The sequence below is a fragment of the Mangifera indica genome, chromosome 1 (genome assembly GCF_011075055.1).
Source record: "Mangifera indica cultivar Alphonso chromosome 1, CATAS_Mindica_2.1, whole genome shotgun sequence".
NCBI classification, from domain to species: Eukaryota; Viridiplantae; Streptophyta; class Magnoliopsida; order Sapindales; family Anacardiaceae; genus Mangifera; species Mangifera indica.
In genome coordinates, this window is record NC_058137.1 from 21,198,908 (window position 1) to 21,225,697 (window position 26,790).

General features: G+C 31.3%; 3 protein-coding genes and 1 pseudogene across 3 annotated transcripts; 2 read left to right on the top strand and 2 right to left on the bottom strand.

The window, feature by feature from the left end:
• The first annotated feature begins 2,472 nt into the window (after positions 1-2,472).
• Positions 2,473-5,187, top strand: LOC123230294 (secoisolariciresinol dehydrogenase-like). The gene is made up of 2 exons (XM_044656459.1): positions 2,473-2,625; positions 4,320-5,187. The coding sequence occupies exons 1-2, from the start codon at positions 2,588-2,590 to the stop codon at positions 5,107-5,109; spliced, it is 828 nt and encodes a 275-aa protein (XP_044512394.1). The 5' UTR covers positions 2,473-2,587; the 3' UTR covers positions 5,110-5,187.
• Positions 5,188-5,220: 33 nt separating this feature from the next.
• Positions 5,221-6,026, bottom strand: LOC123230300 (annotated as a pseudogene).
• A 6,018-nt stretch (positions 6,027-12,044) lies between these two features.
• LOC123212897 (40S ribosomal protein S17-like) lies at positions 12,045-12,758 on the top strand. Its single transcript, XM_044632129.1, has one exon. The coding sequence runs from the start codon at positions 12,152-12,154 to the stop codon at positions 12,566-12,568; it is 417 nt and encodes a 138-aa protein (XP_044488064.1). The 5' UTR covers positions 12,045-12,151; the 3' UTR covers positions 12,569-12,758.
• An 897-nt stretch (positions 12,759-13,655) lies between these two features.
• LOC123212888 (secoisolariciresinol dehydrogenase-like) lies at positions 13,656-14,752 on the bottom strand. Its single transcript, XM_044632119.1, has 2 exons — positions 14,625-14,752; positions 13,656-14,526 (listed from the first exon to the last, which is right to left on the bottom strand). The coding sequence occupies exons 1-2, from the start codon at positions 14,741-14,743 to the stop codon at positions 13,749-13,751; spliced, it is 897 nt and encodes a 298-aa protein (XP_044488054.1). The 5' UTR covers positions 14,744-14,752; the 3' UTR covers positions 13,656-13,748.
• Positions 14,753-26,790: the final 12,038 nt, after the last annotated feature.

Below are 26,790 nucleotides of genomic sequence, written 5' to 3' on the forward strand. Positions count from 1 at the left end.
ATGAAGCTAATTTATACCTTTGCCCAACACAAGTGATTCCATACTAATGAGATTTTGTCTGCATTGAAATTACGTACAAACATGTTCAACTTAACTAAATGAATAAACCATTGAATTGTTGTGGCCCCAATATGAAATTAATAAATAAATATGGTTGTTTTCGGTTATGTGGAGCAATTAATCAAGTGCGGCTTTATAATAATGCAATAATGTGGAATTCGGTCACCAAATTGATTGTTTGGATTTAAATAGGCATTTTTATAATTTTAGATAAATACCATATTTTTTAAAAAATATGGTATTTTAAAAATGAGTAAATCACATGGTTCCACTCAAGGTTAGTCTAAAAGCTCTTTTCCACCATTATATAATATAAATAACATTTTTCATCCAAAATCAAACTTTATTTAATAATAATAATAATAATGTATAAGTAAAGACTAATTTTGTCATCTAATAATTAAAAAAAAACTCTTTTTATAGATCATCTTCAAATGTTTTAAATATGATAATTTAACTCTTAAAAAGGTTTAAAAACTCACAAATCAGTCCTTAAATTTAATTTAAAAACTCTAGTCGTTAATACTACTTCTTCACTATCATCATGATTTCACCGTTGTTAGACCCCACAACTTTTTTCTATCAAAATATGAGTTGTTATCAATGACAATATAAAATATTCAAACCGAGAAAGAAGATAAAGAGGTTGAAATGAAATGGAACAGAAGAAGAAAATGAAGACAGTGGAATCAATGACAACCTGAATCGGAAGGAAAGGAAAAAGATGGTAAAGATGAAAGAAAAGAGAAATAAGTTGGTTCTTATCAAATTTGTATATTTAGAGTTAACAAAAAATCTTGGAATTATATAGTAAATTTGAAAAATGAAACAATATTGATAAAATAGCTATTTTATTTTCTAATATTGTTTTTCCTTTTTCTTTTTTATGTATCAAGGGATAGAAAGGTGTTTTTGACAAAACCTTAGGTGGGAAAAGTAATTTACCACATTAAAAAAATATAACAAAATACGTCTATTAGCTATTTTTATGATTAAAATTGTGTTTAATATGATTATTTGTGTTACATATGATTCATAGTTTAAGCTCACAGGAAGCCATTATTATTTTTTTAAATAATAACGAATTAATTACACTAAAAATCCCATCAATATCGCTCCTAATAATCTATTTGAAAAAAGGGGCCCATGCCCGTGACATAATTTGATCACAAGTAATGGATATTATCTTATAATTTAGGGGAATTCTCATTTATATTAATTTAATGTATCATAGGGAAGTACTCTTTAAATTATAAATAATTAAAATAGCAGGATGATTTGTTCTTAGTTTGAGAATAATATTGGTATGATATTTTATACATATGTGTTGTAACTTTTAATGTTACGATGTGGGGATCAAGTAAGTTAATGTGTATATTGTAGTTCGGTTAAGGTTGTGAAAGGTAGAGATGACAACGAAAAAGAGATCTCAAATTTTGTTTTTCTCTTTGTAAGAAATATCAAACTTCATCTTTGACTTATCTCTATTATAGAATAAAAATGATTTTTCGTTCCCTCCATGTGAAGAATAATTCACACCCTATCCCCTTGTGAAAAAAATTTTTGGCCATAGAAAAAAAAATCTTTTTTTTCTTTTTCATTTTTACCAGTAATTGATTGGATGTTTATTTTCATTTTTTTAAAGAATCAAGATTTTTACTTGGATTGATGTTGATTGAGTTTGTTTCTTGAAAACAGACAAATTAAGAGTGGCCAAAAGACTTACCCCTACGCAAGGTTCAATGTATTTTCAAACTCTCATATGTAAGGTTTTAAAAATTAAAATAGTTATTATTATGTTAAAATTTTCAGTTATGATTAAAGGTAAAATCTCACTTAACAAAAAATTAAAAAAAAATTGAAATATCAAAAAATTAATAATTTTTTCTCACTTAAAATTTGAAAAGTTATATTTTCCCCAAAAAGTTTGATTTTTTCCAAGTAATCACTTTTCGACAACCAATTTGGGAAGGCCATCGACCAGCCTTCCTACCACCTCTCTCCCCAATGGTTTTTTGATATGGAAACCACCTAAAATCTAATTAAAATAGTCAAACAACGTTGCACGGATCTATGTGTCATAACAAATGGTTAAATGACCACATATTCGTGCGATATCGCATTGATCTGTATGATGTCATTTGACTAGATTTTGGATGGTTTTCACACCAGGAAATCACTAGAGAGGGAAATGGGGGGAAGGTTAGTCAATGGGCTTCCCATATTGGTTATTGAAAAGTGATTATTTAGAAAAAAATAAAACCCTAAGGAGGAAAATACAATTTTTCAAATTTTAGATGAAAAAAATTATTAATTTGTTGAGTCAAAGGAGAAAAATAAGATAAAATTTTAATTTTTTATTAAATAATAATGTTATCTTTAATTATTACTATGAGTTTTAAAAGAGTGATGAGTTTTTGCACATGAAAGTTTACAAATACGCGAAACCTTGAGTGGGGATAAGTCTTTTGGCCATTATAAATCAGACAGGCACCGTTCAACTTTTCAAGGTCTCCTCCTCTTGAAGATGGCAACCACATCCGTCCTCACTGCAATCACAAGAAGGTCAGTAAATTACAGCAACTGAAAGCAAAGTTTTAATTTCTTCATAATCGTTGGATCATTGTTTGAATTTCTTTAAATTTTCTGTAAAATTTTTCAAATTTCTACCAAAACATATTAGTCAAGCATGTACGGTGGTAATATAAATTCAATGAATCTCCAAAAACTGGCGATCTGATGTCCGACGGCGACCTCGGCCTCAACGAAATTTCTCTTTGCATGAAAGTTATGATATGATACCGGAAAGCCAGTATTATCTAATAAAAAACAGATTAAATAATTTATGTTAATAATTTCTGCTCGGAACTTACTCTGTTTCAGATCAAAAGTATCATTTTTGGGATTTTTTTTTTTTTTTGTTCATGGATCGAATTTCATTCACCACCTTTGCTTCATTCAAATTTTTTTTACTAAAATGTTTATTATATGAATTTTAGGTAAAAAAATATTTGTGCTTTTTTTTTTATATTTCAAACCAGCTACCTTAAATTTCAATTATTTACCTATAAATATAGTAGTCTTCTACTCACTAACAGGGAGTGCAACAGTGGCTCTCCGGGGACTCCAGTCGTGGTGAATTTTTAGATATTCTTTTTTTTTTTCTTCACTTTATGTAAATTTTAATTTATTATATACATTTTAGTTATTAAAAATTATTTTTCTCTCAGTAACAAATAATTATAAATTCTTAACTCTCTATTTTTGAAATTAAAATATGTTAAAATTTTGTATAAAAAATTTATCCGTCTAATATTATTCTATTATTAAATACATATAAATATTATATTTTTATCTCAATAAATTGGTTTAGAAACAAACTTTAAAGTGCTCAAAGAAACCCTTATTTGACCAGGTCCTTTCCATTCTGAGAGAAAATTTTAAGACCTATTTTCTACTTTTCAAAGTTTTTACTACGACTGAGGATGACAAAACAAAGATAATTAAAAGAGTAAAATTATATATATAAATAAATTATATAATCTTATTTATATAAAATAAAATAATATTTTATGATTGGATAATAAAATTATTTACTTTTTCTCGGGGGTGGATCCAATGGGGAGCTACGGAGGGTTGCTTGATCTTCCTTAGGTTTTAAAAATATGAGTTATCCTCTTAGTATAAAAAATTAGTACTCTTTTAGCTTGAAAAAATTATTAGTTTAATACAATTTATAAAATTTTGCACCTGCCCTTTTTCGATTTCATTATTTTTTTTATTGACACTTTATATTTTTATTTTTTTCAACTTTTACCCTTTTATATTTCATCTCTAAGCCTGTTATTATTTTTTCTCTTAATTTAAAATTATTTAATAAGAGATTAAAATATCAGATTGTATGAATATATTGTCACAATTTGTTTGTTTATTATGTATTATTCTAATTAAAACCTTGTGCCCAAAGCACAAAAATACTCTTATATTGTCGTAACATTAGCTTATATTTATTGTATATTTACTGAATTAAATTTTTAAATCATATTTTATGCTAATATTTTATTTATTGTGTATTTATTTATTACAATTTTTATATGTTATATTTTTTTTGGTAGTTATTTTTATATTTTATATTTTTTGGCATGACATGAAGAAAAATAAACGATCAAAGAGTGAAAGAGACCCTTATAAGCAGGTTCCTTAGTTGGGTAGTCCCATCACAATAAATCTAAAGTTTTAGTTGATGCGCAATTGTGCAGATTAGGGGGGAAAGTGGCAATTATCACAGGAGGAGCCAGTGGCATTGGTGAATCCGCAGCAAAACTCTTTGCAAACCATGGAGCCAAAGTTGTAATCGCCGACGTCCAAGACCAACTTGGCTATTCAGTAATCGACGCCATTGGCTCATCAAACTCCTCCTATGTTCATTGCGACGTAACCGACGAATCCCAAATAAAAAGCGCAATTGACCAAACCGTTTCAACTCATGGCAAGCTCGACATAATGTTCAACAACGCCGGCATCGTTGATGAGAACAAGCCACGCATAATAGACAACACAAAGGCCGATTTCGAGCGAGTCCTCAGCGTAAATGTCACCGGAGTTTTCCTCGGCATGAAGCATGCAGCACGTGTCATGATTCCAGCTCGCAGTGGAAGCATAATTTCAACAGCCAGCATAAGCTCACTAGTTGGTGGTGCTGCCTCGCATGCTTATTGTTCTTCGAAACATGCGGTTTTGGGGTTAACAAGAAATGCTGCTGTTGAGCTTGGACAATTTGGCATTAGAGTGAATTGCTTGTCGCCCTATGCTCTTGCAACGCCTTTGGCCACAAAATTTGTGGGGCTTAATGATGAGGAGCTCGAGAATTTAATGCATTCGCTTGGTGTGTTGAAAGGTGTGAAACTTAAAGCAGAAGATGTTGCAAATGCAGCTCTTTATTTAGCAAGTGATGAGGCCAAGTACGTGAGTGGGCAAAATCTTTTCATAGACGGGGCTTTTTCTATTGTTAATGGGGCATTTGGGATGTTTCAATATCCCGATTCTTGATTGTATTTATTTTAAGAATTTTTCATTTCTTTGAAAGTTAATGTTTTTGCAATAAATTCATATTTTGAATCTCTTAAATATTAATGAATTGATGATTACTTTAAAATAATCGAGACAACAATTGGTAATTCGTCAATTAAAGACGGCCATGAGCCATAATCAGAGTTGGATTTAAAACGCTGAAGCCTCCATCCACAACAAGATTCAGCCCAGTTACATAATTTGCTTCATCACTAGCCAAATAGAGCGCGGCCTGAGCCACGCCCTCAGCTCTCAAAACTTGCCCCTTGAGATTCCCCATAGCACTCGATGCCGCTTCAGCTTTTGCCGCTTGCTCTTCACTGAGTCCTGGAATGCTATTAATCACCGCATAAGGCGACACACAATTTACCCTAATACCAAACTTTCCCAATTCAGCTTCCAATCTCTTCGACAGCCCCAATATCCCATATTTCGACACTGCATATGCCGGCGTTGAAAGCTCCGCAATCGATGTGCAAGCACTAGCAGTGGAAATTATGCAGCCTTTGCGCTCCGGAGCCATGACTTTGCTGCGTGTTTTGCCACTAGAAAAGCTCCAATGGTGTTGACCGTGATAACTCGTTCAAGATCGGACTTTGGGGTATCCAGGATGATGATGACGGATGGACGGTCGACGATGCGGGCATTGCTGAACATGTTGTCGAGTTTTCCATGGTTGGCAAAGGTGGTGTCCACAAGATTACGGATATTGTTACATCACAATGAATGTAGCTAACGTTTTCTCCAAGCTCTTCAGCAATGGCCTGGCCAAGGTCATTATGGATGTCGGCAATGACAACTCTGGCTCCACGTTGGTGAAAGAGACGCACCGTTGTTGCTCCTATTCAGTGGGCTCCGCCAGTGGTAATTGCCACCTTTCCTTCTAACCTGATAAAGTGAACAAATTAAAAATAAAAATAAAAATAAAAACTCGTAAGGTTAATTGGAATGAATGAATGCATTAGATTCAGAGAGAATTCCTATTCATGTTGGCCATGTCCTTGGACCTTTTCAGGGCAAACAATTAGATGTTTAATTCATACAGGCATTTAGTTTTTTCGAATAAAAAATCCTAGAGATGTTTAACATGAAATCAAACAATTATTTGACAAAGTCAAATCGCCCATGTGTATACATATGGCCAATGTAAGTGTTGTGAAAAGTATCCTTTGTGGAACTTTGGATGTGCTTTCTCATCAAACAGCGACAAAACGATAGGATCACGCTAATAAGATAAAAGTGCTTGCGGTTCCTTAAGGCAAGGTTTTGTTTGTGTTGAATAGCTAATCCTGAAAGTGACTGAAAATTGATTGACCGACTTAAACGTGCCGGCCATTAATTTTATTCCACCTGATCTTCTTTGAAGAACCCACCAAATAAGACAGACTGAAAAGACATGAGAGTGAAACAAACAGACAAATAAATAAATCGAGGTGAGAGGACTATTTCGGGATATTAATTGTTGTAACCTCTATAAATATAAAAAAATTTTTTGATTAGATATAATCGTAATTACAACAGATTTCCGATTACTCTGAAACAACTAAAAACTCTAAGTTTTGAGTTTGATTGGATGGACTGGCCGACCAACCATGACTGAAGTGGGTTCGGTGGAGAGCCAAGTGTGTATGAATTTACCATACAGATGTACTGAAGAAGAACGTTGGTTTTTCAAATCAACAATGAAAGGAAAAAATAGATGAACTAAGAAAAGGGCCATGGAAAGCATAGGAAGGTGAAGTAAGGTGAAGTGTTAATAAACCATGTGAAAAAATATGGACCAAGTAAGACTGGAGCTCCATTCGATAAACTGGTGCTAGCTACTAAAGAGTCTCATGATTATAATTGGTCACCTTTAAGCAGAAAAAATTTATAGCCAAGAATTTGATACCAATATATATATTTCCGGGGGTGATACCAAAAAAATTTACAGATTTCTGGTGCTCTATCCTTTAAGAAGAGGAAGATGAACTGGTTCTAGTTGTGTGTTGGTGGGTGTAAATTTTCAAGCCGAGAAACACATTCCAACACTGCATTCTTGGTTGCCAGGAGAGTTTTATTTGTCTTGGTTGTATGAGTTTGAATGTTTGGCTGGGTGAGTTTGAATTTCAAAAGGTATTTTAAATTTTTTGTGTTAGGTTATATATGCATAATAGAGAAAAAGGTAGTTAAATATGAATACAAGAGAAAAAAATTGGCTAAAATAAATAATACCCCCTATTTCCCACCCAAGTTTAAGCCTAATCTCATAAGCACATTTGTGATGTTTTAAAAATCTAAACACTCACTCATAAATTAACTGTTATTAGAATTTTCGGTGAGATTAAGAGTAAAATTGTTATTTTATTAATAATGTTAAAAAGTTAGGGTTGGATTTGAGCTAAGCTGAGCTCGAGCTCGGCTCGGTTCATATATGGGCGGCTCGAGCTCTGCTAAGGCCGGCTCGTTTCAGGCTCGAGTTCGGTTCGGCTCATTTTTCGTTATCAAAACGATATCGTTTTTAATATATATTGATCAAAACGACGTCGTTTTGTATAAAAAATTTTTAAAAAAAATCTACCCAGTTAGCTCGAGCTCGGCCAAGCCCGGCTCGTTTCTGGCTCGACTGAGCCGAGCTCGAGCTGGCTTGGCTCGAGTCCAACCCTATAAAAAGTATATGAAATTTATTAAATTTTTCCTCCTAGATTTTAAAAATTAACAACTTTACCATTGTCAATCCCTCTGGTCACCATCTTTAGTGTCATCGACCTCCCATTTCCACCCTAAATAGTCATCGTCTCCATCTCTTCACCTTTCTAGCCAAATCCACTTGTCGACGGCGCAAGATGAATTGTCTTGATATGTCGTCCTCTAGACAATTTATCTAAATTTGATGAAAATTGTCACTGTTGACAAGTGGATTCGACTGGAGAGATGAAGAGGCAGAGACAATAACAATTTATGATGAAAAGGAAAGATCATCGGTGTCAGAGATAGTGGCCAAAAGTGTGAAGAAAAAACCTTAGATTGGGGGGGGGGGGGAATGTGACTTTTCAAAGTTACAAAACTTTAGATATATTGAAATTATTAGTTTTTAAAACCTATGAGAAAAATATAATGAATTTTATATTTTTTTAATATTATTATTAAAATGACGATTTTATCTTTATCTCTAACAGAAAATTCTAACAACAGTTAATTCATAAGTATGTGTTTGAGTTATTGAAATGTTGTAAGTATGTTTTTGAGATTAAACTAAAACTTAAGTGGAAAAAAGTCCTATGGCCATAAATAAATTCAAAGAATTTATAATAATTGTTTGTTATTGCTTGGACAATTGCATGCAAGTTCATTTTCAAATTTATAATAAATAACATGGTGGGTTTTGATTAATTCCATTCTAGGCAAATTTATTATAATAAATAACAAGTTAATTCTCAAACAAACTTAGTCATCATCTGTTGAAGAGTTAATCTTGCCCCTAACTGATGTGTGTGTTAGTTTTTTTTTTTTTTTTTCTATTTTATTAATGAAATTTGGAATAGTGTTAATTTTTTATATTTTATTAATAAAAATTGGATTTAAAGAATTTTTTTTTTTTTTGGGGAGCAAATTGAAATCTAACATGTTTATGGTTTATGATTAGACCCTTCATCTCTCCTTTTGTTTTTCATTTTTACCCTTGTCACTTTGGCAATTAGGAAAAGCCACTTTAACCCTTGATCTTTTTCCATTTTATTAGCTATTTAATTGGTTTAGAATCCAATTATTTTTCATTAGGCCAAAAGACTTATTCCTATCTAAGATTTAGTCCATTCTCAAACCCACCTACTAAGTTTTAAAATTTTAATATTTACCCATAAGTTATTAAAGTTAATAAAATTGGTTAGTTTTAAAAATAAAATTATCATTTAACCAATTATATTAAAAACACATTTTATTTTATTTTTCTCATTTAAAAATCTAATAGTTTTTACAAACTTAAATTTTGACTTTCAGATGGCACTGTAAATAAGTTCTGATGGCCTTTTTCGGTCAGGGGAGTCAATGCTCAGTCACAAAATTGAGGTCCTGACTAAGGAATAAAGATACATCGTAAGCTTTGAAATCACATTTGGTCCAAATTGCAATCTCTTGGTTGCTAAATAAAGCCCATGGCATCATCAAAACGGCGAGCTAGTTGACGTGTCAGCTAAAAGGACTTGGACACTTTTAACATATAAACCCAATACAATACAATTCTAAAAGGCTTCCCAATGTATTTTGTCATTCCGACAACTAGGCCTAATTCAATTCTAAAGGTCCTCGGCATTCACCCACTGGTATGCCAAAGGCACTTAACAGTGAAATCCCCCTCAATGCAAAATTTGGCTTGCTCTAGAACTCAATGGCCTACAACAAACAATAAGGGAAATAAGGGTAAGTACTTTTTGCCCTTTCCCAAAGGCCAACGGACCCAGGCAACTTCAATGGGACAATTTTATGAGTTACACTATGACGATATTAGAGCACCCAACTAGGTCTATTGGATCAAGATGTTTCTTTGAATTAGGTCCACTTGAATGGAAACTGACTGGACATCTTGGATCAATCCATCTCAAATAAACCCAAAGGAAACATACTTTTGAAACCCAAAAACCATATTGGTCCAAACTGTCATTTACCAATCCAAGTTATTTTAAAAATTGTAAGAACTCAAGCGGATAAAATGAGATTCTAGGCAATAACTCAATGGCTTAAGTACTCGAAATTAGAGACGTTGAATTGAAAACGACTTTTAGAAAGTTTCGAATTTTAAAGATGTATATCATGTACCTAAAGTGAGAAGAAATCTTATTAACGGAATTTTTTTTAAGTAAATGTATATATTAACAAAAAAAACAAAAATACATCTTAAAGAAGATTCGGAGACAAACTAAACTTAACTTAATCAGAGGAAGATCAATAAAAAGTCATAGACAAACAAAGTCTATAAAAAAACATAAAATCTAACTCATATTCTCTTGAAAACCTATCATAGCATCTATCATTTTATTAATAAAATTTCTCTCTTTAAAAAAGGAATAAAGACGAGTAACATTAGAAATTTATGATATACTGTAAGAAAAGCAAACACATTTCAGAGTGTATCAATGGATTTAATCCTGAGTATCAATCAGCATCATTAATATTTTTCCAAGCTCCATCAGAATTTACTTGATAATTTACAAGCCCTCATAAATCCTCCATCCACAACCAAAATTTGCCCACTCACATAACTTGCTTCATGACTAGCCAAATACAGTGCTGCTTTTGCAATGTCCTTAGTTTTCACTTTTCAGAACCTCTCCCCTCAAATTCCCCACCTATGGAGTTTAGGCCAAAAAACTGTTTCCCACGCAAGGCCCGCTGAAATGACAATTCTCATCCTGTAAGTTTTGAAAATCAAATTTTCACTACTATTTACCTCTGAGAGTGAATTCTATTAAGTAAAAAACCTAGAAAACTTATTTTACATATATTTTTCAATTTTCCCCTTTTTTTAATTTTTTACATTTTCTCTTTTCTCCTTATTATTTTTAGTTTTTATTTTTAATTTTTTTTTCTACTTTTCCTTTTTCAAAATTTGAGAGTAAATTATAATTTTTAAAAATATTAGAAATATTAAAAACTTTTTTAGGGGTTTTGGAAAATTTGAACAAGTTGGGGGTTTTTTATTTTTAAAATTTTAATATGCCGCTCAATAGTTTCAAAATGATTTTACACTCTAAAGAACCAACTAAAATACAACATTTGAAAGTTGATAAGAGTTATGATAATTTTTAGGAGTTTAAATAATAAATTTTTAAACTAGTAATGATAAATTGATAATTTAACATTTATATTAAATGTTAATTGTAGTTTTGTAGTTTCAATAAAAATGATAAAACAATCATTTTTAAAGAGACAAATTCACTAATATAAGTAGATGAAGAGTGGGATTTTGGTTTCTTGAAACTTAAAAGATGGAAATTTGTCATTTTATCAAACCTTGGATGATAAATAGTCATTTGGTCATTTAAAATGTGTACGTAATTTAGTTCAAATCATAAAACCGAATCAAATTATTTAAAATTATTGTTTGGTTTGGTTTAATTTATAAAACAATTTAGTTTAAGTTGATAAATTTTAGAAAAATGATTTATGGTTTGTGTTATATTTTGCATGATTTCCAAACTGAACCAAACTGTAAATCATAATTTTTTATTAATTAGATATACCACTTGTTTTTTATATATATTTTGTTAATTTCTTTACATGTTTATTGTTCATGTATTTCATATTTTAGATAAACATAATGTAATCATTATTAATTAAGTACCAAATATTTAAAAGTGAATAATTTTTAATAGTTTTAAACTTTAATCTAAGCCACACAATCATATTTTTTTAGTTCGATTTTATTTGATTTAAAATTTAAAATAATTTAGTTTGATTTAAAAGTTTTCAAATTTTTTAAAATTAATTTTAAAAAGTTTTTAAACAGTATTAAATCAGACTATGCCCATTCTAGTTTAAAAATTAACACAATAATATCATAAGTGTTGTGACCTGAAGTCTCACATCTCTCCCGTGCAGTCCACTAAGCGTGTATATAGACAGGGGTCAGAAGCCTTTAACTCAACAGACGCGTTTTAGGAGCAAAACTGTGTGGGTCTGAAATCCAAAGCGGACAATATCTGTTGGGCTTTTTATAACACGTTATCAGCACGATTCACAATGGGGGGGTGTGTTGTGACCTGAAGTCTCACATCGCTCCCGTACAGTCCATTAAGCGTGTATATAGGCAGGGGCCAGAAGCCCTTAACTCAATGGACGCGTTTTAAGAACAAATTTATTTTTAGACTTATATTTTTAGCCTCAGTACAATTCTTTATCCATTTAATTTTAGCCAAATCTTATTTCACACAGAAACCCTATATAAATCCCCAACAAAACCCTAACCCTAAATTCTCCAGCCTCCTCCAAAACCCTAGTTCCACTTCCCGTAGAGCCTCTCTCACGCTCTGATTCAGCCCCAAAAATGGGTCGCGTCCGTACGAAAACAGTGAAGAAATCTTCGCGCCAAGTGATTGAACGTTACTACTCTCGCATGACCCTCGACTTCCACACCAACAAGAAGATCCTCGAGGAGGTTGCAATCATCCCCTCTAAACGACTGCGTAACAAGATCGCCGGTTTCTCCACCCACTTGATGAAACGGATCCAGAAGGGTCCTGTTCGTGGCATCTCCTTGAAGCTTCAAGAGGAGGAGCGTGAACGACGCATGGACTTTGTCCCAGATGAGAGCGCCATCAAAACGGATCAAATTGAGGTTGATAAGGAGACTCTTGACATGCTTGAAGCTCTTGGGATGAATGAGATCCCGGGTATAGTTCGGGTCGACCCGGTTTCAACACCTGCGCTCGAGTTCGCTGTTGGAGCTAGGAGGAGGTATTAAAAGAGAGTGGAATTTCGTGGGTGTCTCTTTTTAATCCTTATTTTTAATGTTTTTGTTTTAATCGAATTTTGTGGCAAAATTTTATTCAGAATGAAGAGTTTAGTTTTGCTTTCTCGGAACACTTGGTATTATGCTGAACAAATAGTGTTAATTTTTTTATTATTTTTTATGTGAAATTATTAGTTATAAACTTGATTGATGATACAAACTTAGGAGGTTTATAGTGATAATTTCTGCCGAAGCTAAAAGTTTGGAAAGTTGCAAAGTCGAAAGAAAAATGCCATTTACCTTTGATTTTATTCTAGGTGATAAATCTTTTCTAAAAAGAATAGGTGGGAATCTCAGTAACATCTGTGAAATTTGCTAAGTTCATTTGAAACTTCTGTTGGCAAACCTTTCGGGTATTGTTTTGAGTTGAGTTTGGCTTAAAATCTTGTTAAATCAAAGAAGATTATTCTTTGAAGCTGGCCTTACTGCTGTTCTAGGACAAGGAGCTAGCATTAAACACAATAGATTTAAGTAATGATTGAAAAGTTTATAATGCTGCTTTGTTCTCTGCAACCATTACTTGAGCACAGCATGTATTCAGTTTGAGCAATTGGGTGTTACTTTATCTAAATTCAAAATCATTCAATCCTATGGTGACACACATCAAGTGTTTACTTATTTGTGTACTCAAAATGGATATACATAGTTTTATTAATGTAGTTTATAGTTGCTTGCATCAAATCTGCCTGAAATTTCTGTAATTCGTAGCTACTCTGTTTCTGCCTATCAGGATTTCATCTTTCTTTAGCTTTGAATCCTACTTGCCGGTTCAATTTTACACATTACTGCAAATTTTCATTAGTTAGAGACCAAGTTTTTGTATTAACACAGTAACAGATTAATTATGCCAAAAATTCTTCAGCCATTCCTCCAGTGGAGGAAATTCTACTTCTTCAACCATATTCCCCTACTGGAGGAAACTATACGTCAGTTAGAGGCCAAGGTTTTGTATTAACAGAGCAAGTGACATCAAGGACAATATTATGTCCAGAAAAACAAATTTTAAGAGATTAGAAATTTTATTAAGAAGCACTTCTAATCTGCATTTGTTTCCACTAAAAACATGCAAAATAAAATGGGGTTTATCAACATACCATAAGCAGCAGAAAAGAAACTTAACCAACTGGCTTTTTCAAGTTTTTCCTGATGCACGATTGGTGGTGCTGAAGCCACCATCCACAATGAGGTTCAGCCCGCTTACATACTTCGACTCATCACTTCCCAGGTACACGGCTGCCTCAGCTATATCTTCCTCCTCTAACAATACCTCTTTTAAGTTTGCCTTGGCAGAAACCAACTCCTGTGCTGCCTTTCTGTCAATTCCTATTGCATTCCTCAGTGTTTGCGTTGGTACTCCAAATGGGGAAATGCAGTTAACTCTAATCCCGTACTGCCCTAATTCAGCACACAAGTTCTTGGTCAATCCTACAACAGCATGCTTTGATGCCAGGTATGCATGCGGAACATCACCAGCTATCACTGAAGAAACACTGGCCGTGTATATAATGCTGCCTTTCTTCTGTGGAATCATTACTTTTGAAGCATGTTTTCCCATCAAGAGTGCACCATAAACATTTACACTGAAAACCTTCCTGAAGTTTTCATAATCAACAGCTAAGATTTTTGGATCACGCTTCCCGACTATTCCTGCATTGCTGAACACTATGTCAAGCTTACCATACTTTGAGATGACAGTGTCAACTGCATTCTGCACATCAGATTCACTGGAAACATCACAATGAACATAAGAAACGGAATTTTTGCAGCCAATTTCATCACATACAGCTTGACCCAGATCATCTTGGATATCTGCAATAACAACCTTGGCACCGTTTCGGACGAATAGCTTCACGCTGCTCTCGCCTATGCCTGTGGCACCACCCGTAATTAATGCTACCTTTCCTTCTAACCTACATATAATTCACTGATTAGATAGTTGATTCATCATCAAGGCAATGGAATGACAAAACTAAGACTCATAAGACAAATATTGTTATTGTAAACCAACCTCTTGGCAACAGAACCTAACAAAGTAGAGCCTTTCATCCTGTTAAGCTTGAATGTGCGTTTAAACTTTGGTGATACATTTCTTTGTACGTATATATACACATCCGATTTGATCAACATTGCTATTGAAGAAAGAAATTAGACTTTGGAAATAAACTAGTGCGTCCAAAATTGGGCACTTTAGCGTATGAATATCTTATCATGTTAATTATTGACGGAAAAGACAAGTAGGTAGGTGAAAATATTCTTTTTCTTGGACAATGTTAGCACAAAGGGAGATACATTCCAGAGTTTTGTCGTTGTAAAATGTTAAAACTTCAGCAAAAGAATAAATTTAAAAATTTGTTTGCTCTTTCTGACATTTGCCTATTAGCATTTGTTTTGTTAGACAAGGCTAAATGTAGACATAGCGGTGGATCCAGTGCGAGAGGGCTGTGCCAAGGCCCATCACTTGACGGGTTTTTATGCTGGAGTTACTCGACAAAATCTAAAAGCTTAAGGCACAATCCAAAAACTTTGAATCGTTCTTTTATGGGCCCTCAATGGGCCAATTTGAAAAATGAATTTCTTATTTTTAATTATATAAAATTAACTTTTTAAATTATTTTAATCAGTTACAGCATCCATAAAAATTAACACAAAAAATTAAAAAAATTAACTCAACCGTGTTGGGTTGACTCACAGACCTGACATGGGCTTCTTTTTTTTTTTTCAGACGGAAGCGGGCTGTGACAAAATTTCAGCCCACAGACCAGCTCGACACAGATGAGGTCTTTTATGCAACTGGTAAATTCAGTTTTGTTTAACTAAACGGCGGTTCTGGCCAGCTTCGTGAAACAGTTAACAATCATATTTGGTAGAAATGCACTTTCTAATGCAAAACATAAAAAAATATGAAGCCCAGACCATGTTAAGCATATGGCGGTCCTCTTTAAATCTCTCTGATACTTTACCCTTGACAGCATCCTGCTTCTCTTTCTGTCTTCCTTCAGTAACTCCCAGCATTCTATCACTTTGGATATATTCGGTTGGTCTTGGAAAGGGAAGGGCTGCCGAATGTGGTACAAGCCAAGGTATGCCCTAGATCAAAGCCCACCGAGAGGAAAAGACCAAAGTGATTAATTCATCCTTTAAAACCAATTCCATTGGGGATTCTCGCCGAGCTGAAATTCACTGCACACTGCCCATACAAGATGGCAACATAAATCACTTGCACACAAATAACCACAGCCAGATTCATATGCTTAAAATTTCCAAAACCATCAAAGGTACTCACTCCCCCATATAAGTCTCCCTCTGTTTAATTCAATAAAACTATGTTAATTTATGATTTGACCAACGTGTCACTCCCATTGAAATATCTATTTCACTCTTTTTTAATTTCATTATTATCAAAATAACATAATTATTTTTCAAATTAATTAACCGTCATTGCAAAAAATACAAATTAAATAAAATTCACAATACTAAAATTCATTAGTCACATCATTACTAAAATTCATCAAAAAAGGTGCTATCACACTAGCACTAATACATCAGATCTCATCAGAACTCTAAAGTTAAATGTGTTTGGACACTAACAGTGTTAGGATGGGCGACCTCTCCTCTTTTTGTCTCGATATGTTTTGTATTTTGATTTTAAGGGTCACTAAAACTAGTGAAATATTATAATTTTTAAGGTGAAAATTTAAATTTGAATTTTTGTCATATTTGTAAAATTATAACTTATTTGAATCAGGTCATTATGTCTTGGGTTTACCCATCCAAATACTAACGGAGCTTCGGATTACCAAAAAAGAATTCGCCAAGCAAACCCAACAATCATATCAACTTCACCATCTCCTTCATTTCAACTCATTAGAATCATAAACTCACCATCACATACATGCAAAAAAATCACAACTATAAAGTTAAAAACCCACTATCAATTAATATACAGTTGAACTTTGGATTTCTACATATTTTTTCCGTATGGCTTTGTGTTCTTAACGTAAAAGATGTCATAAGAGAATCAAAAACATTTTTTGCTGGCCTCCTACAATTAATTCCTCATTTAATTTGGTCCCTCAATATCAATGGTTTACTGGGTTATATTCATACTCATTCAAGACCTTCGAAATTCAAAATTCCAGTTCCAAGTTTAAAAGATAGAATAAATTCATTAATTCAACTCAATCTACCGTGATTCAATTTATAAATTTCAAGATAAATTAATGTTGCAGTGGTTTGTTTCCTCAATAAATTGGCATCATTTTCTCGCTCACCAAACATCTTATACCTAACCAATTTATTTATTTTTCTAACGGCTTCCAAAATTATTATTACTATAAATGGCATATTGGTACATTTACATTTTAACCATTATACTTGCTCTGGCCAACCCTCCAATGCGCATTTAAATATTCTCATTGCTTAAGAATGAAGAACAATTATGATATTAGATGCTGCAAATTTTTGTGTTCCAACATTAATTACATTGGGTAAATGGAGGTGAGTCTTTTGTTTTTTTTTGGGTAACAAGGAATCTTGTTCTAACTAGATTGTTATATTAAGACTAAACCAATTATATCAAACAAAATAAATTTCAAATCTAATGACTGTCCCACAACCATTAAATTAAGTAAGTCAAAAGTTTAATCTTGATACGTCATCAGAAAAGAATTGAACACATGTTTTTTTATACATAAAGTCTTTTCTTTTGTTACTCAAACTATCTCTTAGGGGTCACCCATTAGAATTTTCTTACACTATATTAAATAGAGAAAATTTGTTGTGTCTGTAAATAATAACGAAAAAACGATATTATGTATACCTACTTTGAATACATAAATAAATATACACTTATATGTATCATAATTGAATGTTATTTTATCTTTAATTCAATATCAGCTAATCACATAATGATATATATTAAGTATATATCTATTATGTACTCAAAATAGATATATATAATTTTATTAATAATTAAATTAGAGTAGTTGCATAAATAAATGCAATACAAAGTGAATTATCTAGTTTTAATTGGACTAATAAGGTAATAAAAAAAAAAAAGGTGTTCCATAAAATTTATATTTCAGTAGTGTAGTATTTAGGGTCGAGTCTCCAGCGCTTGGTTTTTTTTTATTGCAAATACCAAATGAAATAGAATAATTACATTTGCCACTCATAAGGTTATGTGAAATGACGCTCATCTCCTTGTATTTTGCAGAATGATGTCGTCATCCTTATGGTGAGATGACGTTAACATCAGTTTGAAATTGACCACATTTGACCATTTTGAATTAAGTAGGGTTCTTTTTGTGAGGATAGCGTATTTAACTTTTAGCTACTCCAAATTACATGGTTAAAAGGAATCCCAGAAATAATTAAAAGTAATATATATATATATATATATATATATATATATATATATATATATATATAAAATAACTAACTAGTGAATTATACGACAATAATTAAAATGTGACACATTATTAATGGTATCATTTTATTAATTTTATTCCTAAACAAGCAAAATTGTAAATCATTACATGTAGAATACCAAAGTGTAATGATATGAGGTGTTTGCATACAAGAGAAATTGTGGTTTTCTTCACTTTATTTAATTGAAAAAAGATAAAGTCAAAATGGGTCAATCTAACTATGACGGTGCAAGGTCAATATACAAGTGTGTCTTATCCCAAATTAATGTTCATCAATGAATCTTATCCATTTTTAAATCCAAATAATTATGGATTTTACGGATAGGATAAAGGTTAAATGCATATTCGTGCATTGTTTTTATATAAAGAGATGCGATTTCACAATTTCACATTCTTTTTTCAATACATATTGGTCACGATTGTACATCTCAAGCTCTCATTTGTTCACACACGTCTTAGCAGAAAATTTGTGTTTGTTTTAGTTTTTGATCATTCGTGCTTTGTGTGTTTTGTTTGAGCTCTCATGCCCAAAAATGATGAATCTTCTATTAATTTATTATAGTCTTCATATATATCTTAATAGGACTAATCATCACCTTTTTAACAACCTTCTCTCAAGGACTTTGTTCGGTTGGTGTTAAACTATATCGATTACTGTACACTATTGTTTGATAATCTCAAATCAAAGAATCACATGTACTACCATTTACTAAGAGGATATATTCTATAGATACTAGAATAACTATCCATATGAAATTTTCTTGTTGGATTTGTCTGGTTGACATATTTACAATATGCATCTTTGTGTTACACCATGTTATCTACTAATATCTTTGACAAGTAAGGTATGTCACAACTTTTTAATGGGGTCGTTCAACATTATGATAGTTCTTACTATATTATATGTGTCATTGATCAAGGTAATATCAAAACTATAAACGTTCCTAGAATGACCACCTTATGTTAACATAGAGTCCTCATGATCAATTGATACATATTAATCTTTTCGTCACGATTTTACCGTTCTAAAGACATTTATATATTTTATACGTAAGATTAAAGATAAGGAAAGTCATTCTATTAATTCAAAATTATGATTACAACTAATTATACATTGATGACAATTGACTATAGGGCATTACCCTAACAATATATTATGTGCATGGAAAGAGGGATTGCAATAGTTTCTTCTTCACATAGTCAATGAGATACTTCATACATATGGTCGCAGTAAGGACCACCTTTGGGTGACTTTAGTAGTCTATGTATATTGTATGCATGGAAATGGAGACAAGGAGATATTATTTTCTCATGTGGCTAAGGTTTCTACGCATTTGCAACCTAGTTCGATCGACAAAACTAAGTAAAGGAGGAGAAATGCTTGAGATAGACTTGAGAAGTCATGCTTTCATAAGAAGTAAAGTAAAGAGATGAGATGAAATATATTGTTATTGTCAAAAGAGACAAAAGATGAGCCCTAATGACATTATCTATGTGCATTAATATGATAGACATAATAGAAAATGATTGATAAGATATATAAAATGACCTACATGCATGTGAAGATACCTTATAAGTCATCTACTAACTAAGATTTTAACACCCATCGTTCCTTGTAGTTGTTTTGTAGGTAAGAGATAAGTCAAGGGGTTTTGGAAGTTGCGAGTGTTAGCTTATGTGAATGCATGAAGAGGGATTTGATTTCATTTATGTTATGTCTTTATGATCACATTATGTATTTTGAAATTAGGTACCATGTATTTTTTACATGTTACTAGATTATGAGTTTTGATTATAATTTTATATATATGTAGCCACTCTAGCATGCTTTTAATAAGGTTTTTATTCATGCTTATTCATGCTTATTAAGTTTATTTTCGTTGCATTGAGATTTAATAAATGGCATGTTTTCAAGTAAATAAGCTAACATGTATCTTCAGATGCATATTCTCTTTGGCCTTCGTCTGAAAAAGAGTGTTATACTTGCGATTAGGGCAAATTTGCATAAGATAAAACAAACCTCAACCCCATAAAGTGTCGATTTCCCTTAGCAATATTGAATGTGTCAATACACTGTTGAATCTAGTGACATCACAATTGAGGAAGGGCCCATACATGTCTTCTTAAATAACATTTACTTATGGTTGTTTAACCTTATCCATATTTCATTAATCACCTATTGCTAAATCCAAACCGTCACTTACGCTATGAAGTGGTGAGAAGGTAGAAACTTCTCAAGGATTTGCTCTAGTTATGTAGCCAGTCGTTGAGATTTTTTCCAACTAGATACAATGGTTTGCAAACTAATTCCAAAAAAGTGGTTAGTAGCACACAAAAATAAAAATATTTGAATTTTATCAAATACTTATGGGCTATTATTAGAAGGTAAGAAAAATAAAATAAAAAATCCTCAATTTCATATCTTACCTTGTGCTAAACTTTACAAACAAAAAAACTGTTCTCAAGTTTTTTCATATCATAGTAGAACAAAATTTATTTGGCGCTCTTCATTTATAGAATTTGCACATACACCCCAAATTATAGTTTCTAGTGCTACTATAAAAAAAATTATGTAAACCCTCTTAGTTTATGTATCTATCAATTATTATTCTCCTATTTTCAAAGTTTGGTGTATATGCTAAACTTTCTTCAAAGTTTAGTATGAATTCTTGGGTTTCTAGTTATACATTAATATAACAAATTTTACATATGCTTATCTTAGAAAATATGCACATACATCCCCAAATTAAACATTCTCATGCTCGGAGTGACCAAATTATCCATTCAAAGCTAAAACTATCAAGTATCCTTTTGTCGGTTTTTAGTTTCTACCCAGAATTTTAAAAAATAAGGTAAGTTTTGAGAAGCAAAATAATAGAATCGACAAGTCTAGAGTTTAATTCTAGTTCCTAGTCTTAAGAATCAAAAGTAAACCAAAACTAACATAAATATTCTTACAATGATACTTGGTTAGGTACTCGACCTAATCCATATTTTTTCAATATATAAAATGATATCATTTATATCCCGAGTCTAAGTTTTCTTTTTCTCTTTTTATTCTTCCTCATTTCACATTTAGGCTTTCTCATTGTCCCTCTTTTCAAACTTCAAATTTTAGAGTGAAAACTTGGGGTTTTTTGTTAAACATGAATATTAAATTTTTTTGGATCCAAATGCTTAAAATATTTTCACATACACCCCCAAATTATACATTAGAGCGTTACATGACAAATTACTATACATCTCATAGCTTTCAAATCAAACTTTTTCTGAAGGTTGGTTCAGGCCAAAATTAACAATCTACCATTATGAATTCATTCAAATCCACTTAATTTACTCAAAAAACACTCTAAACTCCAAGAACCCTAAAAAACACAATTTAATCATCTAAACAATCAAAGAAATTGTAACTTTCATCCGGAAACCCAAAACACAAATTTTCAAACATAAACCCAAAATAATCAACAAAACACAACATATTTTCGTAAATATGTAAAATGATTGCAATAGTTTATGAAAGTTAACCTTTTCCTCCATTTTTAGGCTGAAATTTGGGATTGAAACCTTGAAAAAAAAAAAGCTCAACACGCTAAACATAATGACAGTGATGAAGTGCAATGACGAAGGAATATGAACAAGAAAATGAAAAAAAAAAGGACTAAAAACTCTTGTAAAGTTTGGAATGTGAATATGATAAATTAGTAGACGGATTTTTGGCCTAATAGTGGACAAAAACTAGACTGAAGTTTTAAAATGTTGGACAATGGACTGAAAATTTTATTTATACATAGAGAAATTTTTGTCAACTTGCATTTTGTTGATTATATTGATTTTTTCCTTTGAATTTTGGCTAATATGCTCTAAAAAATATGGTTATTTTATCTATCAATAACCCTAAATATGTCCATTCTCATTATTTTGCCCTTTAATCAATATATTATGTCTTTCTAGGCTTTTTTCATAGAAAGAGAGTTCTGTCAATACACAATTTTGCTTTGATACGATAAAGAGTTTTGATTGCGGATGATTTATTATTATAGCAGAATCGACTGCAAAATATGCATTAATGGGTTTCTGCCTATATATGCTATTTAATCTATTAATTAGTTTATAGGTAGGAAGATTTATTTTCTCAAGAAAAACTTAATTATGTTAGAAGACCAGAACTCCTTATCTTAAAATCTTTAATATTAATTAATATGAGTCGATTGTTGGTCATTATTTGCATTATAATTATTATCTTAGCCAAATGCCAGTCACAGTGGAGAAATTAAAGTTTGCTATTATTCACATTGGAGTTCATTTAATTTCATAATACATAATAATTGTAATATCTTATATATAAAAAATATTGCAATATTTCACCCCCTTTGCTCACCGGTGTTTACAATATGAGCCCCTGAATAAAGATTGAATCGCTAACCCTAGAGTCATAAAATGTTGACAAGTAATTAGACTGTATTGTAGTGCTATCTTTGAGGTTTGAACTCACGGTTATCATACGATATGATATAATAAATGTATTATACGATACGATATATATTACCAATACGGATTGATACACCTTTTAAATAAAATGATGATGTAGAGGTATATATAATAAATTTTAAATTTTTAAGGGTATTTATGATTTTTTCAAAATGTTATAATTTTTTATTATTGTATTAATATTTTACTATTTTATTTTTAAAAGTAGCATCTTATGATACACACTATATAATACAAAAAATTAAAATTTTAATACACAATACAATATGCGAAGACCATGCAAAGCATGCATGTGTCGGATGACTACAAACTTCAACTATCTTGGCTGACAACTTTTAATCAATTGACTGGGCATAAAAATTCGGCATTGCTAGTGCAAATTTTCCTGCTTTGACTCGATTAGGGATGAACTGCTTTCTGCTGGTGATGGTTTGAAATTTCTCCCGAACAGTTAGTAGTTTTTGACAAATAGTTGGGAGTTTTCACAAAGTACATCAAACTGAAAAATACTGTATTTAAAGGTGATGACAGTATCCACCCAACTTAACCGAACTCCTGCAAAAATTTGAACTGACACTTATTTAAGCAAACTTTTTTCTTGCTGAGTTGGTTGTCTTTCAGAAGTTTCACAACCACCATTTTATATATAAAATTAGTTCTTCTTTTACGTGAATAATTAATAAATATTAAAAAAAAAAAAAGAACCTGAACCTGAAGAGTTAATTGAATAATAATATGCATGCAATGCAAGCTCATAAAAAGCAAATGGATGAAGCTTCAACTATGTAGTTATTCTCATATTTATTTTGTATAAATTTTAATATTTTAATTTAAGAGAGCATCCCTAAATGGATGAGATACTTTATTATTAATAGAACATTAAAAACTTTGCAGACCGTTGTTACAGTCTCTTCATATCTTCTGTTAAATCGTTTCCTCTTTATCATGCAAATTCAATAAATTTCACCTACACAGTGTATTTATTTATTCTATCGTCAAAATTTGTCTGTTTGCCATGTTATTTTCAACAAAATTTATTAAACTAAAACTTCCATATATTCTTGAGAATGAACTCCAACATGAGCTATAATTTTTTATATACATTTATTGTGTGGTATTTCCCTGTTGGCAAAGCCTCTCTTCGAAAACCGATCATTTACAGAAACAACAACTCTTGTATCGATTAATGGGTAAATATCCTTTGATTAGAGAATATAATATTCTGCTAGTTAGAACCATTTCCATATCATTTGGCTACAATGCACATCAATAACTTTATCTTATCAGTCTCGATTGTGATTTTATTTCTAATGTAATTATTTAGAAAGATAATATTTGAATTTTTATATTGTAACCAATAATATAGTTACCCTAGGGATAGATCCGATTCAAACTGGCTCATTTTGAATCCATTGCTCAACTTGAATGAGTTGGTGTAATATCCATATGAATGTATCAAGGTAATTTTATGTTATTTCATGGTATAAATAAGTTAATACGATATATGTAATATGTTGAAATTGGGTTGAGTTGTAATTATTTGTAGTATAAGGAAAAAAAAAAGATTATTATAACCATTTTATATGTTGGAACACCCGTTCCATATAGAGATGGGAAGTACGACCACAGAAATGAGAATGCATGTATTGGAGGAACACTATGAATTGTGTGATTGAATGATTGTTCCAGGCAAGAAGTGGAATGATTGTTCCAAGTCTAGAACCTCTATTTTGAGGTCTATTGGAACACTATGAATGGTGTCATTTCTATAATTAGGAGAAATTTAAAAAGTTCTATGTAATATAAAAGCATAAGAAATAAATATATGAGTCTTAAAAAGTAAGAAATAATGGCTTAAGTATGATTAATAATGATGTGAAAGTACAGTACGAGTCATGAGTTACATGTTATGTTGGATTGAGCATAGTTATAAATTGCATGGAAGCATGCTGAGTGTTTAGGCATGAGATAAATTAGTCATGTGCATATGCATGTTTTCTATGATTGTAACTTGTTTCCATAGTTGTGTGCATGTGGGATTCAATCCTGTGAATTATAAAGGCTTTACGACCTCTCCATATAAACATTTTTTTTTCATGATTTAGTATGTTTTCATGAAGACTATTCGAGAAGGAGCACCAATGAATTCCTTCATACACATACTTGTAGTAGGGTACACCTGTAAAAGGGTGAGTGGCAGTTTGGTAGTTGTGTGCAAATTAGGTTGTGTGCATTGTGTGCACGAAAGGAGAGATTGCCTTAATTATGTTAGATCATATGGTTAGAGTACTAAATCCATGTCTTAGCCTAGTTTAATAGATACAACTTTCAAAAATGTTTTTGATGAAATGCTTTCACAAGTTTTAAAATATTTTCAACATGTCATGTCATCATAGTTAGGAATAGTATTATTGACTTCGCTGATGAAATTATGAGATAAGACATTTAAAACTAAATGATAAAAGAAGTGTTAGGAAAATAAATTGAAGGTACCTAATTCTTCACCTATTTATTAAGTGTTTAGTGTTTATTCGTTTTATTATATGTTTTACAGGTAACAGATGAATGACAGTTATGAAGACTTGAATTAGCAAAGTGGGTGTATGAAGGGATATTTATTATTGATATTGTCATAACTTTTACACATTACTATTAGACTGTATGTTTAATTATTATTATAAACATCTTTTGCACCCTTTTGTTTTATGATGTGAAGTTATGTTTGGTGACATATTTCAATGTTGAAATTTTATTAATTCTTCTTAAGATAAGTTTGAGTATATGCATGTTGGATGTAAGTCCAAGTTAGTCATGCTAACTCTCTAGATGTGCATTCTCTTTGAAAAATAACTGTTATAGTTAAACTAAAGCAAAATGAGAATCAATCGTTAATGTTCATCAAGATCCAAAGAAACCTTAGCCAACCCATGATGAACATAACACGTTTCATCAGGTTTAAGGAAAAGTTGGAATGACATGACTAGTGCGTAGCTTGAAGCATACAATACAATGATTTTGCTAGCTAAAGAAACCTTATCACGAAGATCTTGTGAATCTCTACATGATATCAATCCAAGCAGTTAGTAGAAAAAGTTTTCAAAGTCCTCCTCCCACTCCAAATACTATAAGTCAATTATCATGCAATAGTTAATTTCCTAAAAGCGAAGCCTCTCCTTCAAAAACAACCATTTGTAGAAGCAATGACTTATGCATCAACAAATGGATAAGCAATCCTTTAACAAAGAATGTGATCCACTGATTGACATCCTGTCCATGTCGTCTACCTAAAATAGAAAAAAAATAGTTTTATATCTTATTAATCTCACCGTGATCTTATCCGTAATATAATCATTTAGGAAGTTAATGCATGAATTTGAATTTTAAGTTGTAACCGATAACATTGAAACATTTTTCTTGAATCCTATAAGTATGAAGGATTTCTAAATGAAAAGGGGGATACAAAACATAAATAAAAATCAGATATTTCATCCATACTCGCACTCAGTTTCGCTTCTTTCTAAGTGAGATAATGAGACTCTTAAGTCCAACAATTTTTCTAAAAACTCTTTTCTAAAATCAAGTCACTTTTAAGACTCTACTTTGCAATTTTTGTTATTTTGTCAAAGCTTTCTCTTAGAGCTATTAATACCATCACTATGAACAAAGGTTCATAAGCAATTGGTTGAAAAACCTATCATGTATGTAATTTTTTTTTACATTTATTTCATACCATTATTGTGATAATCCTCGATACCACAACTATAATCTATCCTTGGTAAGACCTTGAATTATGTACATTAGTTTATTTTAAGAAATTTTTTCAATCATTAAGAGTAGTCCTCTCCTGCTGATTATTTTGATATGCTAGCTGTCCAATTAATAACTATTATGATAACTATAAATAGTTAAAATGGTTTGCAACATTTTCCTTAGCAAGGTTCACAAAATCTAAATACACCTAAACTATGACACCCTTTTGTCTAATTATATATTCTTTTTTAATTTTATTACTTCAATTTAATTTTAATTATAAAATAGTAATATTTTTAAACCAAATTTATATCATGAATTATAAAAAAAATAAATATATGAATAGTTAAATTATCATTTATTTATGTACGATAAACTAAGCAATAAAATAAAAACTAAATTCCATTAAATTACATACTTAAACAAAAATAAAATGAGAGAGGAAAACTATAATAAGATATTAAAGTCTTTCTAGAACAAAATTTTAGATTCTTTTCAATTTTATTT